Consider the following 19,571-nt stretch of genomic DNA (forward strand, 5'->3'; position numbering starts at 1 on the left):
TAAGGTGTCCCCACAGCCTTCTCTTCTCCAGGCTGAAAAACCCCAACTCCCTCAGCCTCTCCTCGTAGGAGAGGTGCTCCAACCGTCAGATCATTTTTGTGGCCCTCCTCTGGACCCGCTCCAACAGCTCCATGACCTTCTTGTGCTGAGGGCTCCAGAGCTGGGCGCAGTACTGCAGGTGGGGTCTACAAGAGCGGAGCAGAGGGGCAGAATCACCTCCCTCAACCTGCTGGACAAGCTTCTTTTGATGCAGCCCAGCATACGGTTGGCTTTCTAGGCTGTGAGCACACATTGCTGACTCATGTCCAGCTTTTCATCCACCAGTACCCCCAAGTCCTTCTCCGCAGGGCTGCTCTCAATCCCTTCATCCCCCAGCCTGTACTGATATTGGGGGTTGCCGCGACCCAGTTGCAGGACCTGGGTTTGTTACTGGTTTCCAGTAAGTTTATAAAAATTATATAATTAGAATTTTATTAAGTAAATTTAAACCAATCATAAATATTCTTGTTATTCACTAGGTAGCATATGGACTATCCAGAGCTGTTGTTAACTGGCAGCTGAAGGATAAAGAGGGAATTAAGGGATTCACATTTTGGAAGACAGATTATATTTGTATGATTACTTTCACTGTCATTTTTAACAGAGGAACAAATCAAACATTTCTCACTACAGAGGGCAGGTGACCCTGCTCCTGGAGAAAACTGGGACCCCTGAATGCTCTACGAGTGGGTTTCAGGCTTCTTGATGACACGGACTTAGTGAGTTCAATAACGTGACTCAATTCTGAGCTGACTTTGTTTCCTTGAGCCTGCATAATTTTTAAAACAGCTAGTGACATTTTATATCTCAAGCAGTTATTGGAATCAATGTTTTTTGGTACATCCTGGATATGACATTGAAAAGAAAAGTCCAGAGATTTATACTAACGTTTAGCTCTGCAACTGAGTTAGGACATCAGCAACATTTCTTCTTTTAGCTTTGCTTTTGCCAAATCTGTTTCAGTGGGAAAGCTCTTTAGGGCAGTGACTGTATATGTTTAGTTTCTAGTATACCCTAACCCTGACCACAGGGTGGTCTGCGAGCATTGCAGTAATAGTAATAATATATAACCCTAGGCGTGGGTTTTGAAAGGACGTCTATTCTGCAAATGCATTTCAAAGAGACACAAGCAAAAGTGTCATTTACTCCCTGAAAAATGGAACTGCTAAGCATTTATATTTAAATTAAATGGTTTTATGAGTTCATTGAATGTTATTTAGCAGGTATATTATAGCAAAGGCATGTTACCTATTGCCTTAGAATGAGGATTTTATTGCTTTTTCATAGTTATCTTTTGTATCAGCATTTGGCAGGTAACAAATGAAATTTGCTTGCTAAGGTTAAATTGTTTTGTGCTGCTGCTCAGCCACACAGATATAGAGGATGAAACAATGGAAAAAAGTTATTTGCTTTTTTGGGCAGACACAGGAATATATTAATATAGGGTGATCTTGTCCTATCTTTGAAGAAATGTTTATTCTCTGAAAGGCAAAGAACTTAATTTCTGTCTGAATCACTCTATTGAAATCTTATTCATGCAAGAGATGTACAAATAGAACTGCAGATAGAATTGGCCCAAATAATTCAGTGTGGTCAAGGTGGTGATGCTTGGAATAGTCTGAGGTCAAAGCAGAATGGACTCCAAGTATCAGTCAAAAAAGAAGAAAGCTTTCTGGAACTTGGTATGAAAAGTTGCTGTTTCTCTGTCCATTTTCAGTACCACTGCATTTCCTGACTCATGCAGATTTGGGACCATTAATGCCTGATTCTCTCTGAAGCCTGAATTTGTTATACTTTAAGAATATGCAAACATGCTGTTGAGTAAGTACTAAAGCCCAAACTTGTAAGGATTCCAGCCTAATTTTTGGACTCCAGTGTTTTCTTTAAATTTCAAAAAACTTCTGGAAACCATACTTTGCAGGATTCCCATTAGTCTAAGTCCATTTTGATAGGCCAGTTGAATTGTTTTACATACTTGAGAAGTCCTTGAGGTACAAGGTCAGAATAATAAATTTTATGTTTTTATTCTTTATGTAGGAAAAGTAATATAATGCCATTGCTCCTTTATTACTCTGCAGTCATTCTGTTACTATGCAACTTAAAATATTTCAGCCATCAGCATTTGGAGAAAGTTCATAGGTGTAGGGCACTCCATTATAATTTGCCTTTAAAGATGACATTTCTTCTAGTCATTCTGCCTAGAAATGCAGTTATGAATCAAGACACTGGAGCTAATTCTGAGGTGAGCTGAAGAGATGGTAAACTGAGAATGCGCTGTATTTGCACTGGTATAACTAGTGCTCTAGGGCTCCAGTATTTCTGTTTATATGCTGAGTTAATATTTCTTGCTAAGTGAAAATGTTTGGGCCTTTTCTCAAGACTGGAAAATTCTCTGAAGGGTTTATGATACTGGTACTCAAGTTTTGTTTAAAAATAGAAAAGTCTTTCTGTAATTTGAAGGTGCTCAGCAGAAGTCAGCAGGCATAAAATAATCCCAAAGATGTCAGTTTACTAGACCTTGAACTATCTGGTATTAAACTTGCTTCAGTACATCTTAATAAGAACTTAAAGCAATGTATCAGAATTACTGTATGTTACAGGAGAGGGATTCATGGTCCTCCACAGGCAAGCTCACAGCACTGCTCATTATCCTAGAAATTGGTGTGCTGAAGCAATGTTCACGTATTTTCTTCTTAAGTTTTTCATTTCAGTGTGAAAAACTTAGCAATGAATAACCTCCTTCAACTTATGTGTCAATGCCCAAAGGACTCTTAACTCATCTCGATTTAAATTAATGACCTTAGTGATATTACTAGCAATTGGACCAGAGCCAGATATTTGCATATGGAATTTGATTAATCCTGCTGGCTATTAATTTTCACTTTTAATTAGGTGTGATACTATTGCAGGAAGAGAATAAAAGACTACTATCAGTCACAGACAATGTTGATTTTCTATTGGGTATTCTATTCTGTTTTATTTGGCTGTGCTAGGTTCCCTCACAACGTCTGTTTGGATCAACTCAGAAAGTACCATAGACCTAAAAACCGGTCTGTGCAAATTCACAGATAATCACTGCAGAGAAGTACCATACTGAATGAATATTACTAGTTTACAAGAGGTAGAGAAACTGGTGTAGAGTATCCCCTTCTAGTACTCTGTAACTGTATTCCTCTTACTGGCACAATAGGTCTCTTTTGATACCTGAGTCCACAGTCACAGAAAGACCAGCTAGATAAGCAAATGGGGGTAGTACTTTTTCTGAGGCTACTTGGTGTTCCTTCATCCTGACTGAGCAAATGTACACTGATGGTAGAGTCCTGTTCAGATTTGGATCAAGAATAAATTTTGCCTGGATCTCATAAATATGTAACATGTGGTGTTTCCTAGTTTCCGATAGGACAATCTGTATTTCTTTGATGTCTCTGCACTTTGGGAGCATTGCAATGTGTTTGTGTATGTCATAGCCAGGAAAGCAATGTGCAGCACTTGGCTTGACCAGCAGAGCCAGTGTCCACGTACTGCTTACTGCTGAGCAGACCCATGTAGGAATTAGCAGACCTTGACAAAACCACCAAGAAAATATAAATAAAAATTAATTGAGTACCCTTGAAATAAAATAGCTGTTTAATCTTCCCCTTCCTTACCAGAACAACATTAAAGAAACACACCTCTTTCCTCAGAGATGGATTTTAATAGATTTTGATATCCATTGGCCAAATGAATGAATGATCAATGCCTATTAAACGAACACAGTTAGAAAGGGAATATATTGCTACTTCTTGCTGAAATTCAAAGAGAAGAAAACCTTTTCTCTGTGATCATAGAAGACTTCTGAGAGGTCAGTATGCATATCTGGCAAGGACATAAGGTGAAGATGAAGGCATTAAAGTTAGCAGGGATATGCCAAACTCCTATTGAATTGTGGAATGGCTCCCTCTGTGCTTTTAAAATGTCTTTCTGAAGTATTCATCTGTTTGGAATAAATGAATAACTCATAGTGAACAACAGGCAATCTTTATGAAAGGAATCTGTATTTCTGCAGTAGAATTTCATATACTTGTGCAAGCCCTTTTTTGTATTTCATGAGAGTCTCATACAGATACACAATTTCTTTGTGTGGAAATGTACACTGTGCCAACATCAGTGGGAGTTAAATCTCCTCACAAGTCATCTTTGTTCAGATTCAGGTTTATAGAACACACCCATGAATACCTATGTAGAAAAATACTCATGTGTATCAACACTCTAACGCTTTTCTTTGGAAAAATACAGTATAAGACACAGTAGCAAAAAAAGATTCAGGTAAAATGTGGGAATATTTAATTTTATTAAACTTTTCCATCAACAGTGGATAATTGGAAACTATATCTAGAAAATAAGTAGTATTAATAAAGCATGTTAATAGTGCACAGTGGCTTCCTCCATTATATAGTACTGGGATATCCTCTTTTTAACCAGTGTGAAACACATTATGGTCTTTTTCACCTTCTTCAGAAGATACATCTAGCCATAAGAAAATGAACATTTTCTTCAGTGTGTTATATGTAAACCAAACTACAGTGCAAATTTTGATTAAAATGTTGCTCTGTGGCCTTTCATATAAAACTTAATTTTATTTAATATTACTTTCTACATGTATGCAGAAAATGGCAAACCAATATTAATAAAAGAAGGCTTATAGGAATGTGGAATGAGAACAATAGATCCTTGACAAAATTTATTTACCTAGCTAGACTTTCATTTCAAAGTTAGAAGCACTCTGTGATACTGGTATAATACAGGAGCCTTAAAACTCTGTTAGACATTTTTAACCCACTTTAATTTATTCCATGGAAGTTTAATCCCCTGCTGAACAGAGATGGGGTGAATTTTTAAAAGTCATAATCCACTGAAGTAAAAAATCTTTAATGACAACATAGGCAGCAGGCTTCAAGAATTTAGTTTAAATTCTTTCTAAAAATGTAAAACATAGGGCAAGAGTTAATAGGATATTTCATATGTTTATATTTCGATCCTTTCCCAGATCTTTTTAAATTCACTTGCATTTCTGCTGTTAGAAATACTTGGGCTGAATTCCTGCACTTCTAAGGCAAAAAGCAGAAAGCTGTAAAATTGTAATGTGTAATTGTAAATTGTAAAAAAAAAAAAATTATAGTGTATTTTAACTCATTTGATCCTTCAGTTCACAGTCTATTATATGGGATAGCATAATGTTTTCTAAATTGAAAGAGAAATGATGTTTTACAAACCAAACAACCTTCCATTCTGCCCTAAGTAGGCAAGAAAATGAAAACAAACTACATAATACCACACTACGTTCATCCTTCTGTTCTTCTCGGATTTTTAAAATTGGCTTTAGTGGTAGGTCTGGACTTGGCCCATAAATTAAGTCAAGAGAGTCCATATTTCCTATATATTCCAGAAATACAGTTTTGTTGTGTTGCCCCTTGACTACTACCTTTGGAGCTGCCTAGTTCTGGAAGTACCTGTCACTCAGACAGCATGTCATTTTTTTGATCTGGAATCTTCCCTAGTGCCAACCATAAACTTTTACAGCTCTGCTTGGCCTGAGCCTCCAGGCACGAAGCTTCTGCCTGAACCCCAGAGGAAAAATGCTGCTGCTATGCTAGATTTTGTTTTGGCCTGCTGGACAAGAATTTAGGTGGCATCAAATGAAGCTAGGAGGTGACTTGTTCAAACAAACAGGAGGAGAGGGTTCCTCCGAAAGTCTGAAATTAAAGCAGTGGAACTACTGGTCGCAGGGTGTTTCAGATGCTGGAAGTTTCAGAGACAAGCAAGATCTTGTAAATTACATTTGTTGAAGGTTATTGAATTCATAGCCACAAATCCAGATTAACAAGTTCTTGATCTGCAAAGGTTTAAAGATGGAAAAGATTTTCTAGTAGAAATAGTATAAACTTTCCCTGATTTTGAATTCTTTGACAAAAATATTTTTTTAGCCATTGTTAGATATGTTGTACAGGACTAGATGGACTTTTGGTTTGACTTGCTAATGTCCTCAAGCTCTTAAATTAAATTGTCAATTGAGATCACTTCCCTTTTCTCTGAGAGCTAACTTTTTGAAAGAAAAACAATGAGATTCCTTCTTTGAAAGACAGGAGTGACAGCAGGGCTTGTCTTCACCCCTGATTTCCAGGAACAGGATTGAACATTTCTTAGGGCTGGCTTTTCATGGCTTCCTACTGTGGATCTGTGGTTTTGGTTCCTGGTTCAAAGTTCCCAGGTTTCTCCAGGCACTTAGAGGAGCCTGGATGTTTAACACTGTGTCCGACTTCCCCTCTGGAAGTTTGTGAGAGGAAAAAGAAAGCCATAGGTTCTTATGAAGAACTGTACTGCTTCAGCTGAGAGATCAGCACTGGCAGAGTGAAGCAAAGGAAAAGGAGAAAGAACAAAAATATCAGTTAGGGCACTGCTTCCTGAAGAAATGTCTCCATAATTACAGACTCAGTCTGATTTCAAGTGCCTATCTGTATCTTTAGGCGACTAAACACTTCTTAAATGCCTGCTTACTAAACATTTTTTCTAGTCATTCATGAAAACAGGCCCAAGAAGACTTGTTTTTCAGATTCTAAAGACATATGAAAATTATTTGTATGATTAAATTAAACCCACAATGTAACAGAATAGTACAAAGCTACACTGTTTCCAAAAGGAAACCTCCATATGGGAAATTTCCTGTATCTAAAAGGAAGGAGGAGGAATATGAGCAAGTCTGCACACCTTGCTGTATAACAGCACAAGCTTGAGGATGCTTGCAGATGTGCAGGGAGCAGTGGCCTTGAACATGACTAGAGCATTTCAGAAAGCATTTAGATAGAGCAATCATTGTCTTGCTTCCAGCCTGTAGCCTTTGTGTTCTCTCCATGGTATTCTCTCCAGGGCAAACTTTGCACCATAAGTCAAATTTTTCTTGCTTACCCTTAGGCATCTAGATGAAGAGCATTTATTCAGTCCTTGAAGGTTCATCAATAGCTAATGAAGATAAAACAGGTAGTTCATTATGTTTCTCTCTCTATGCTGATTATGCAATAAGCCTAGATGAAGAGTTTAGACCTAAGACCTGCATTCCAGCCGAGTGCAGTGATCAGTGAGGTGATTCCCATCCTAGATCATAGACTGGGCTTGCACAGAACATGTTCCGACCCTTTCCCAAGATGTGGTAGGAGGCTGTTACTTTCTTTCATCAGTCTGTTAAATATTCACAGGGCTTGTGGCAGTGTCAGAGCTTAGCCTGCAGTCATAGAATCATAAAATCATAGGATCATATTATTATTAAGGTTGGAAAAGACCTCTAGGATCAACAAGTCCAACCATCAACCAAATACTACCATGCCTCCTAAACCATGTTCGAAAGTGCCATGTCTACATGTTTTTTGAATACCTCCAGGGATGGTGACTCCACCACCTCTCTGGGCAGCCTGTCCCAATGCCTGACCTCTCTCTCAGTAAAGAAATTTTTCCTAATATCCAATCTAAACCTCTCCTGATGCAGCTTGAAGCCATTTCCTCTCATCACTAGTAACTTGGGTGAAGAGACCAACTCCCACCTCACTACGACTTCCTTTCAGGTAGTTGTGGAGAGCGACAAGGTCTCCCCTCAGCCTCCTCCTCTCCAGACTAAACAACTCCAGTTCCATCAGCTGCTCCTCATAAAGCTTGTTCTCCAGACCCTCCACCAGCTTCGTTGCCCTTCTTGGGACATGCTCCAGCACCTCAATGTCCTTCTTGTAGTGAGGGGCCCAAAACCGAACACAATATTCAAGGTGCAGCCACACCAGTGCTGAGTACAGGGGCACAATCACTTCCCTGCTCCTGCTGGCCACGCTATTCCTGATACAAGCCAGGATGCTGTTGGCCTTCTTGGCCACCTGGGCACACTGCTGGCTCATGTTCAACCGTCAACCAACACCCCCAGGTCCTTTCTCACTGGAGAGTTTCCCAGCCACTCTTCCCCAAGCCTGTGGCGTTGCATGGGGTTGTTGTAACCCAAGTGCTGGACTTGGCACTTGGCCTTGTTAAACCTCATACAATTGGCCTCGGCCCATTGATCCAGCCCATCCAGGTCCCTCTGTAGAGGATTCTTACCCTCGAGCAGATCGACACTCCCACCCAACTTGGTGTCATCTTCAAACTTACTGAGGGTGTCAACATGAATGCAAGGGAAAGGACACTAAAGCAAAATTCGACATGGTAGTTCTTAAGTATTCTCATTGAAAACTATTAAAGGAGTTTTATCACCTTTGCATTTCCTGAAAATTATTTGAGACTTGCTAGTTTTCAGACTTAGTTATACACTTACATTGTGTAGAGGAGCACTGCAAAGCTGTAACTTGTGGTAGTTATTTTTCTTTTGCAGAACAGCCCACTGCAATATCTTAATATTTTACAATTAACAACTGTTAAGAATTATGTCTCTAAATAAAGCAGTGTCTCTACTCTTTTATTAGTGTCCTCATCTTTCCGTGGATACAAATTTTCTAATTAGTCTTTGATTCTTAGTCAGATCTCAAACAGATATCAACTGATATAGGCACTCTAATTTAAATGATGTTAAATTTCACTGAATTTGTAACAGCTGTCGTCAGCTGAATTTATATCAGCTTCTGGTCTTACATAACGCCTGTTGTGTGAATGATGAAAAAAGCTCAGGTAGCCACATTTTCTTTTTAACAAGGGCCATTTGGAACAAGCACAATAGCTCATAGATTAAAACAAGAAAAATACAGAATTTAAAGCTGAGCTGAGCAGAGTTCATAGTACTAAGCTGATCTTTATGAATCCTAAGGTAGATCTACAGAAAAATTGCAGGGTTGAGATTTTGGGGTTATGACAGTTCCATGCAAGCATCAGTTCAGTGCTCATTAGTGATCAAAATAAAATAAAATACTATGAATTAGCAGAGAAGAAGAGTGAACAAATAATAGAAGGCCATTTGCCACCATAAAAGACCATGGTTCTGCCACAATCTGAATATTGTGTGCCATTTTAGGTTCCTGATCTTAAAGACAGAACTGAGAGTAGAACTAAGGAGGCTCAGAGAAGGAAACAAAGCAAATTCAAAGTATGGAAAGACTTCCATGCCAGGAATTATTCATGTGACCCAGGAGGCTGATATGAAACACAGGAGAAGTAATCAATATTTATTTACCACTATGAATAAATATAGCTGAGGCTTGTACTGGTGGTCCAGAAGTAGGCTTCTTTATGTAGCTAGAAATCATGAAATTTTCCACTCACTGATGTATGTAGAATAAACATGTGAATTATAGCAGCAAAGTGGGAAAATGTGGATAGAGACTGGATTTTCCATTTGGAGAATGAAGGGTTCTCCAAAGAAGATGTCGGGAGCCAGGTTCAAAATAAACAGTACGAGGGAATAGAGCTGTGGAACTCATTGCTGAAGGATGTTATGGAGGTTAAAAGTTTACAAAGGGTCAGAGAAGAGTGGACAAATACACAGAAGAGCAGTCTACTGAGGGTTACTGAAACAGAAAACATAAACAGAAAACATATTTAGTAGAGGAAACTAGAAATGTTTGACAGCTGGGAATAAATCAGGGGACTGTCATATGCTTGCCCTGTCCTTGCTCTTTTCCAGGAATCTCTTATAACTGCGATTGGAGCCAGGAAATTTTTCTAAATGAGTCTTTGGTTTAATCTTGCGTAGCCACTTTTGTGTTGTCATTTGACACTGTAGATCTGGATTTACAGTTCCATTTGTCAGATTATTCTGAGTTTGCATTTTTTGATTGTCCCGTCCACATGCTTATTCTTTCCATGTCATGTAGCAAAAAGACTTGGAAGTCAAAACCAGAGAGGTCTGTTTAGGTGAAATATTAATGTGAGTGTTTTCCATTTTGTCCTCTCTTTCTGAAGTACTGGTTTGTAACATGTGCCAGTGTTTTCTGTGTTTTAGTCCTTCCTGTCATTGTCATGTTTCCATTAACTTTCATTCACAAATTCTTTATTTATGATCAAATTTCTGTGGAATATTGGCTCTGACTTCTCCGGAAATTATTCATTGAGTAAAATATTTCCATACCACCAGTAACTTTGTACAGTGTGTAGAGAGGTATAGGAAGAAAAGCTGATCGAAGTAGCACAGTAAATTAGGTCCAGGATTTCTTCAACCATTACATAAACAGGATTAATGTGGGGAAACTGGATCCAGCTAAAATTTTCTGAGTGCTGACCTGCCTTAATAATAGTCCAGGTTATAGTTATATCCACCAGTACTCTTTTACCCATGCTGTATCTGAGATACCTGAACAAAGAAAGAAAATTCTGAATCCTTATATACAGACCATATGCAAACACAGTGCTGCCAAATTCTTATAGTGCTATGCCAGCAAAAACGATCTTGGTTTTGATTAGTTATTTACCTGAAGAGAGAGGTTTTCTACCTTGAGTATTAGATTGTTTGTTTACCTTTTCATTTGCCTTCAAGTAGTCATACATTCAGAGGAATAAATACATAATTTCTAAACCAGTACTGTAATTATAGGTAATGAACTGTAATAGAGCTAGAATAAAAAGAAAAGGCTGAGAAATCAAGAGACATTCTGAACCTCTTTGAATGATTAATTTTTTAAATCTCAAATTGATCGTTCTTAAGTTAATGTTAATATACCCATGGTTGATTTTACACCTAGAAGAGGGCCTAAATCACCACTTGAGGCCTTCATGGCTTCCTGAGATCCCTTTCTGAGTTTGTTTTCTCTGCCCCAAATATTCAGGTTTGACCTGACAAAGCATTCAGGCCTCGGTGTCTTGACAGAGAACTCCAAAATTTTCAGACAAATAAACTGCATATCCTTTAGGAAGTCCTAAATGAACTACATATATTCATTAAAATACGTTTAATGGTGTTAAACAACATAACAAAAAATTATTCACCCTTGAAAAGGAGGATACAGAATGAATGGAGTATTCCATTTTAATGGAGTAAAAACTGAATTACAGATCAATTCCTGTGTCTTTTTTAATGACACTTGGGTATATTGTGTCTTTGCTCCTTCCTAGAAGCAGAAGAAGATATGGAATAACAATTTGTCATTTTCCATTGCAAAAGAGTTACCAGGGAGTCTGATTCTTGTACCTTTTTGATATCAGTAAACTTACTAGGTAGTGGAAAGTCATACTTTCCATTAAAAGTACAAGACTGGAACAAAAAGGTCAGTCTGCCGTGCTTACTGAGTGCTTTCCCACTGACATTTGTAGCACTGTAAAGCATTTCTAAATATTTTTGCTCCTTACTATTGTTCTATATGAACACTGCTGACATCATAATCCTTGAAAACCACTTCTAGCTATGCAGTTACGGAGGAAATCCCCCTTCTCAGCCCCTCTGCAACATTGATACATTGCACTGCAGTGGTGCTGTAGGTTAACCCCAGTGGGCAGCTAAGCACCACGCTAAGCACCACATAGCTGCTTGCTTACTTCTCCCCCTTCCGCAGTGGGACAGGGGAAGAGGAAAGGAAGAGAAAAAGCAAGAAAATTTGGGGATCAAGATAAAAAAAGTTTAATAAGTGAAGGATAAGTGGAAGAAGAGAGAAGAAAATAAAACAAAAAAAATATGCAAAGGCAACGCTCACCACATCCCATGGGTAGAGCGATGCCCAGCCAGTTCCTGAGGAAAAGATGGCTAACCTCCACTAAAACTCCCTCTTTTCCTTTTAATTGCTAGGCATGATTTTATGTGGTATGGAATATCTCTTTGGTTAGTTCAGGTCAACTGCTCAGTTGTGTCCCCTTCCAACCTGTTGTGCACCCCTCCAATCTATTCACTTGAGAGGCCAAGAAAGAAACTAAGAAGGCCTTGATGCTGTGCAAACACTGTTCAGCAAGAGCTCTTTTCAATAGTGCCCAATGACAGCAGAAGGGGCAATGGGCACAGGTTGGAACACAGGAAGTTCCATGTAAATATGGGAAAAAACTTCTTTCCTGTGAGGGTGACAGCAGTGGAACAGGCTGCCCAGGGAGGTTGTGGAGTCTCCCTCCCTGGAGACATTCAAAACCTGCCTGGTTGTGCTCCTGTGCCCCTTGCTCTGGGTGTGCCTGCTCAAGCAGGGGGTTTGGATGAGATGCTCTCCAGCAGTCCCTTCCAACCCCTACTATTCTGTGAGTCTGTGAACTCTGGTTATAGTGAACTAATTGTTAAGTCAGAGTATGGAGGTTCCTGAATTATATACAAATACACTTGAGAAAGAGGACAATAAGCCACCACAGAATTTGGGCTGCTTAGTATTTTAGGTCGCCGTTAGCCATTTTCAACTGGCTCTTTTTCTGTGCATTGCTATGTTTCAGTAAGCTAGTTTTCACCCTACAAAGTGCAAAATCTCATGGATTTGCATGATCTTTCCTGTGTTATTGCAGTCTTGTGGCTGGAAAGAAGAGAGACAGAAGAAAATTATAGATTATTTCATGTGAAAATAACTGCTGCGTTTGCAGAAATTGTATTACACAGCAATGCTCTGTATTATTGGGCGTGTGAGTCTCTGAGGATACATATAGCTTCTTTCTACAGCACATAGTGTACTAACAGTATATGAAGAAGCAGTTGGCTGGAAAATGTTAGTGAAGAACAATGAATTCTAGAGATTTTTTATTAACCCTTGTGGGCTGTTTTTTCTAGTGCTTACACAGACACTTGACCAGGGAGAGCAGGTTCAGGACTTTAATCATGAATGCAGCCAGTTACCCACACTGAAAATTGCAGAGGTCTCTGGGCTAACTGCATGACCAGAAGTCTTTCAGGTATTACAAAATCAATGACAGTAACAATCAATTGTATTTGTTAGATCAGGTATGAAGCAGTATAGCGTGCATGGAATGTGAATCATCCATTTCCATGAAATATACCAGCTTTCAAAAAACCCACATGTATTGGATCAGTCAGCAACTATTTCAGAAAATACCTGCTTCCTTTCTTTGGTATTCAGTTTTATACATCTGAAAAAACAGAGACCTTCCGTTTAAAAGATTTTTATACAGCTATGTCTTGTTAAATGGAACTTGCGGTGTAATCCTATGAAATGTAAATCATTGGATGTAGAAGGGAAAACAAAGGAAAAACAAGCTGTGAGCAAAGAAAAAATGTAGTGGTAAGCAATTTGTATTATACCTGCAGATTGCAGGTCTACTAGCTCTGCCAGCTAACTGCTTAGATTCATAGCAGGTTGACAGATTCATGCTAGAGAGGCACGTTTTTCCTTTTCACCACATTCTCTTCTTATTTTGCACTCCTTTCCCATATGCCACAGCAAAATTATATTCTGAGCCTCTTTCTCTCTCCCTGTGACATCTTCATTGCTGCTTCATTAACCAGTGCACCATCAGTGCATTTCATTACAGCTTCTCTCCTGGCTCACTGTGTTGATGCTAAGATGCAGCTACAAACTGGCTATCAAAATGCTAGTCTGTGTTTTAATCTTTCCTTCTGTTCAAAAGAGGAGGAAGTAATTTCTTTGGCACAATCCTAAATAAAACCTGTATTTTATCTATTACCCTTACTGGCCCACCAACCTGAAATGCACTGGGGAGGTATAGTGTGGGATGTGACAGATTTATTTACTTATTTGTTTACTGTAAAATGCTAGGGGCATACCTCCTATGTGATCAGTGTATTAAGACAATTTAGACTGATTTTATGCATGTGCCTTTAGCTGACCTTGAAAAAGTACTGAAGTTAATGAAAGCATGCTTCAATTCCATGATTGTTAGGAAATGAAAAGGCCATGCTGTGATAGATATCCTCCGTGACATATATCTCCACTTGTACCAGTAGGGAGGGGCCATGATTTAAATACTAGCTGGTTTCCAATGGGTTTTCTGGGTTGGGAACACACTCAATTCATTTTTAAGTTAAGAGGAAGATATAACTTCAAGTACAATAGTAGCATGTAAATCAGTGCCAGAACATGGAGGAATAAACCAAACACAATCAGAATCTCCTATGTAGCCATGAAAAGGGAAATAAGAAGCTTGATGGCCTCTTCAGAGCAGTCCAGTTATTATGAAATGTGGCAATATGCCTGGTGCAAATATGTAAGGGGAACGCCACTAAGGATGCCGTTTGTCCCTTCCCAACCACCCGCTGCCCCCTGCAATTCCATCCCTCCCTGCTACGCTCTGTCAGAGCTTTCTACCAGTGCTGCATGTTAGACAGCTGCGAGGCTGCATCTGTTCTCTGTTTTCCACACAATTAAGGCAAAGAGAAAAAATATAAATAAGACAAATTGCTCTGACACTAAATTCTGTGAAAATCTATGTCTGAATTTTATGATTTTGTAGGGACTTGGTGCAAGATTTTGTCTTTTTCAAAAATGTGACTTTGCAGGATTTTTTTGATACTACTTTTAAATTGGTGGCCCTATTTTGCTTGTAAATACACAAAAGGCTTTCTCTGTAGCACAGATCACTTTTTGGTTTGGGGAGGAAGGTGTGAAAAGAGAAGTGAAGTGAGGAAGGAGAAATGCATGTCATAATAAATACAGGCAAGGCACATCAGTAGCTAATCTGTAAGGGGCTCTAAGAAAAGGCTGACTCCTCTTGCATTAATTGAGGTACAGCACACAGTATGTACAGTTGTCTACGCAAAACTCATTAAAATTTTCATTATTCTATTATTTATATTGTAGTTGTGACTGAAGGTCCCAGTCAAGAACACAGACCAATGTGTACTCATAAAAGGAGTAGGGAAATTATATTACTATTATTAGATTTATAACGACACGGACTTTGAGCATGGTCAGGCTGGCACCACCAAGACAGCACCCTGACAGTGGGCTCCTGGGACAGCAAAAATAAATAAATGTGGCTGATGGTGGAAGACACAGTCACTTTGCAGAGAAAACATTCAAGCAAGAGTACTTCTCTCTGAGATGAGAAATGGCCAGTGAAAGCGACATACAGACTGGAGGGTGACACAGATGGGTACCTTAGTTTTTGCAGTACTGCATTACATACTCATCACTTACAGGCATCATAACAGAGGTAGGCTGAAGAATAAAGTCAATGGCTGGGATTAAATCTGAAGGTCAGTGTGAAAGACTGGCAAAGGAGAATTAAGAAATAACTACTTGGAAAGAAGAGGAAAACAGACATTTCTGTTTTGTTTTACTGAGTACAGAGATATAATTTAATTTCTCAAAAAATCTGATCATTATGGTCTCAAGTGGGAATGATGGGATTTGTATTACATATCTCAATATATCCTTTCTTTCTTCTTCCCTTCTTTCTTTTCCAGGTTACCTGTGCAAATTTAACAAATGGAGGAAAAACAGAACTTCTAAAATCAGGAAGCTCCAAATCCACACTAAAGCACATATGGACAGAAAGTAGCAAAGATTTGTCCATCAGCCGACTGCTGTCACAGACTTTTCGTGGAAAGGAAAATGATACAGATTTGGACCTGCGATACGATGCCCCAGAAACTTATTCTGAGCAAGATCTCTGGGACTGGCTGAGGAACTCCACAGACCTGCAAGAGCCTCGGCCCAGAGCAAAGAGACGGCCCATTGTCAAGACTGGGAAATTTAAGAAAATGTTTGGCTGGGGTGATTTTCATTCCAACATCAAGACTGTGAAGCTAAATCTGTTAATAACGGGAAAAATCGTTGACCATGGCAATGGGACATTTAGTGTTTACTTCAGGCATAACTCCACTGGTCAAGGGAATGTATCTGTGAGCCTAGTGCCCCCTACAAAAATAGTGGAATTTGACTTGGCACAACAGACAGTGATTGATGCCAAAGATTCCAAGTCCTTTAACTGTCGAATCGAGTATGAAAAGGTTGACAAGGCTACCAAGAACACACTCTGCAACTATGACCCTTCAAAAACCTGTTATCAGGAGCAGACCCAGAGCCACGTGTCATGGCTCTGCTCCAAGCCCTTTAAAGTAATCTGTATTTACATTTCCTTTTATAGTACAGATTATAAACTAGTACAGAAGGTGTGTCCTGATTACAACTACCACAGTGACACACCCTACTTCCCATCAGGGTGAAGACCAACATGTGTCTGAGACTGAAGTCTGGGGAATAAAAGAGGTCATATGACAGGGCTGTAACCTCAAGGAGGAAGGCCACATCTATTGCCTGGAATGTGTCTACCTGCTGCTGCTGATGTCAAATGGCTGCAAATATGTTAGCGGAAAACAATCTAATGTAATTTTTGCCCAGTCAGCTCCGTGTATCAATCTAGTTGTAAACCACTATGGATTTGAAATAAAACCATATACGTATGGAGACACACACTCTTTTCAGCTCACATCTATTGAGAGCTTTCATTGTCTGATATCTAAGGTTTGAGGATAATCTATCATCAAGCAAAATGGATTAACTAGACAGAGAATGGTTTCTAATGCAGACTGTTATGGAAATCTCTTTGAAAGTCCTTTGAGTATACACCAATCAATAATCCCCACTCATACATTCTACTGCTTGGAGTAGCTGTACTGGTAAATAATACTGTAGGAGTAAATACTTATTAAAATGGGAGAAATGTGTGTCTAGAGTTCAGTATTCCTTACTATATGAACACAGCAAAGCATCGTGACTTTTTTCCAGCATACAGTAGGCACATTCGAGGTGGTGTTAGGTGGCTCTTTTTCCATGGAGCGAGCCTGTTACTAGTAAAGATGGGCAAACATTTGGAATTTACATGTGGGCAGACATTCTGATTTCTTGTTTCTCTGACTCTTTAAGCTCTGATTCTTTAAACCTGGTTGAGTTTAGGCCAGCTAAGCTACTTAAAAACTCTCCAACTGATCTCTAAGAAAGAAAATGCCTGGTGGAGAACATGTAAGTTATAAGTGGCTGTCTTATCTTTATTACAAAATATTGTAACAAATTCAATATCCTAGTCTTCATTTGTATGAATGGTTTGTATTGTACATAACTTAACCGGTGTTATTTGAGCTGCTTATTAATATTAACTTGTAATTGTCTCTCTGCTTGTTATTGGTTAAAAACAATCAAGGAAATGAGGAATCCGTTTTATCAATGTAGCTGTAAACTCCATTAAAAGACAGAACTATGTACAAAGCATTTATTCAGCTAAAGTATTGTTGAAAGCTATACATATACAACATTACAGTCTGTCTGTATTTAGATATTTTATTTCCAGAGGAAAAAAATGAACTGTACATAAAAATAAAAAATCTTAAAGTTGAGTTTCAATATGTACTGTGTAGATAGTAGTTGAAATGGTTCTGACAAGTGAAAACATTCCAAGTCTGACATGGCTTTCGATCTTGTCTCTTTGCATATGTACATATACATACACATATATTTATTAATCTCTGTGTGTGCATGTTTGTGTGTGTATATGTACGTGTGTGTGTGTGTGCGCAAATTCATATAGACATATATGTAGAATATGTAACAATTTATCACGCCCTGTTCCTAGCAGGCAGATCTCATTACTGAAGGCTCTTGCTAACTTGAGTGGAAGCCCCCATTCACATAAGAAACTACAGCAGCAGGGCTTTAGTTAAAATGATTCATTACTGTTTAGAAGTGGGGAAACATGGAGCCACTCTCTGTGTACACAGGCCTGCCTTTGCCTTAATTCTAGCTTCCTCTGAGGCACTGATATCTCTTTATGGAATGAAGAGATCCCTTTTTACGGTATGAGGGAATTTTCATCCTAGAAACAAAAAGCTCATGGCTTTCATATATACTTTATTTTCTTTTTGTGCATGTGTGTGTACAGTGGCATACTTTATCCCCAGTATCCAGATAACCAGCAACTATAATGAGTCCATGCCTAAAATAAGGCTGCCCTAAGAAGAACTCAGTATTTCTCTCATATCTTTCAGAATTATCCTTCTTGGCAATGCTTCCTTCCCCCTTCCACCCTCACCCCCAGGTTCTGTGCTCTTGTATCAAAGCTGTGAACACAGACATGGGTCAGCTTCCAAACGTGCACAGCGTCATAAACAGCTTCTCCAAAGTCCCAGTAAATATTCCACTAATGTTTCAAGAAGTGAGAAGTTTGAAACCACTTCCAGTTGTGGACCTCTATTGTTGAAATGCACAGAACTTAAACAAGAATGAAACAAAGCAAATGGATAACATTAGTGACAAGTAAATATTTTCCCATTGATGTATGAGAGGAGACTTCCATATTATAATTGCTTTGGCTTCTTTGAACAGATATGATTGTGGGAATTTCTTCGTTATACATGACATTTCCCAGGACGACCTTGTGACCCTGGACCCTGTGTAGCTTTGGAGAAAGAAATTTTCCAAGCCATATAGTCCAGATTCTGATCTCATTCAGGAATGTGCTGAGGTGCAATTTTTTTTTTTTCTTTGACAGGAATTGTGTTTTACTGGTAGTGTTTCCTCATTTGTGCTCTATGGAAAATAACTGTTCTGAATATAAACCATAAAGTAATCTGTGCTATGACCAAGGTTAAAATCGTGGTTCTATTAAAATCAATGGGAATTTTCCTATTGAGTTCAATACAGATTTCAATTTAATAGTATGTAGAATTCCAGTGTTAAATATGATTAGCAATCTTAGCAATCTATATCGCAATTGAGCATTACATGCTTTGTGTTCTCAATTATATTTCTGAAAAATGGATGTGAAATACCATTACCAGTATAGTTTCATTATTTGCTTTCTTTTTTAAAACTTCCCATAAATATATGAAATATATACAGTCTGTTCATATATATATATATTTATCAACTTTTCAAGTAACATGAATACAAAAAGGGAGTATTCATCATGCAATGGTTTTTATCCTTTTAATTGTGGTAGTTGGTACTTTATCTACCTCTGTCACAGTAAGTCATATTAATTTTTAGTCTTAAACCTTTGAAGAGCTTGCTGTTCTTCATAAGCATTCTTAAGTTTGAACTTGGAAGAGTTCTTTTGGTGATCTGGTTCTGAAACAGTGATCTAATATCAAAATACATAATGTGTTGCTTAGCTGCTAGTTCATTGCATTTCATTCAGTCTCTTTGGGAAATGTTTTGGGTTTGCTAACTATTTTAAAGAATGTTTTTTGTTTTGCCATTTGAAAAAGGAATTTAATGAACATGAATATGCGTATTCAGTTAAGCAATGTATATATGGGTATCTGAGTCTTCCACGTGCACAATGCCTTAATGGAGTGCTAGGCCAGGCAAATATTGCCTCACTATAACTCACTAATTCTAGACATAATAAAGATGTATATATCTAAAGGTATATTTTTAGGATTAAAGAAGGTTGAGTTTTTTATTTTTAAGAAATTAAGAGACTGTTTTTTTCCACTTTTTCAAAAAAACCCCCTACATTTAAAGCATGCTTTATGTCTTATTTTCACCACATAGAGGAGTCACAAATAGGGATATTTTAATGAAACCAATTATTCCTGTTGCAAAAATACATGGAACATGCACTTGATTAAAGATGAATATATTAAACTTGCCTTAGGTGCATCAGTGGTAAAACTTATGTATCTGCTTCTGTACTTTTGAGAAAAGGAATTCAGGATATGGGAA

General features: G+C 38.4%; 1 protein-coding gene across 2 annotated transcripts in view; it reads left to right on the top strand.

The window, feature by feature from the left end:
* NXPH1 (neurexophilin 1) overlaps positions 1 to 17,312 on the top strand; it is a 154,439-nt gene extending 137,127 nt beyond the window's left edge. For both annotated transcript variants that reach the window (XM_075082919.1, XM_075082920.1), the window contains exon 3: positions 15,314 to 17,312. In XM_075082919.1, the coding sequence (XP_074939020.1) occupies positions 15,314 to 16,075 (762 nt within the window). In that variant the 3' untranslated portion in view covers positions 16,076 to 17,312. The remainder of the gene's footprint in view (positions 1 to 15,313) is intronic.
* The last annotated feature ends 2,259 nt before the right edge of the window (positions 17,313 to 19,571 follow it).

This window comes from Phalacrocorax aristotelis, chromosome 2 (assembly GCF_949628215.1).
Source record: "Phalacrocorax aristotelis chromosome 2, bGulAri2.1, whole genome shotgun sequence".
Classification (NCBI taxonomy): domain Eukaryota; kingdom Metazoa; phylum Chordata; class Aves; order Suliformes; family Phalacrocoracidae; genus Phalacrocorax; species Phalacrocorax aristotelis.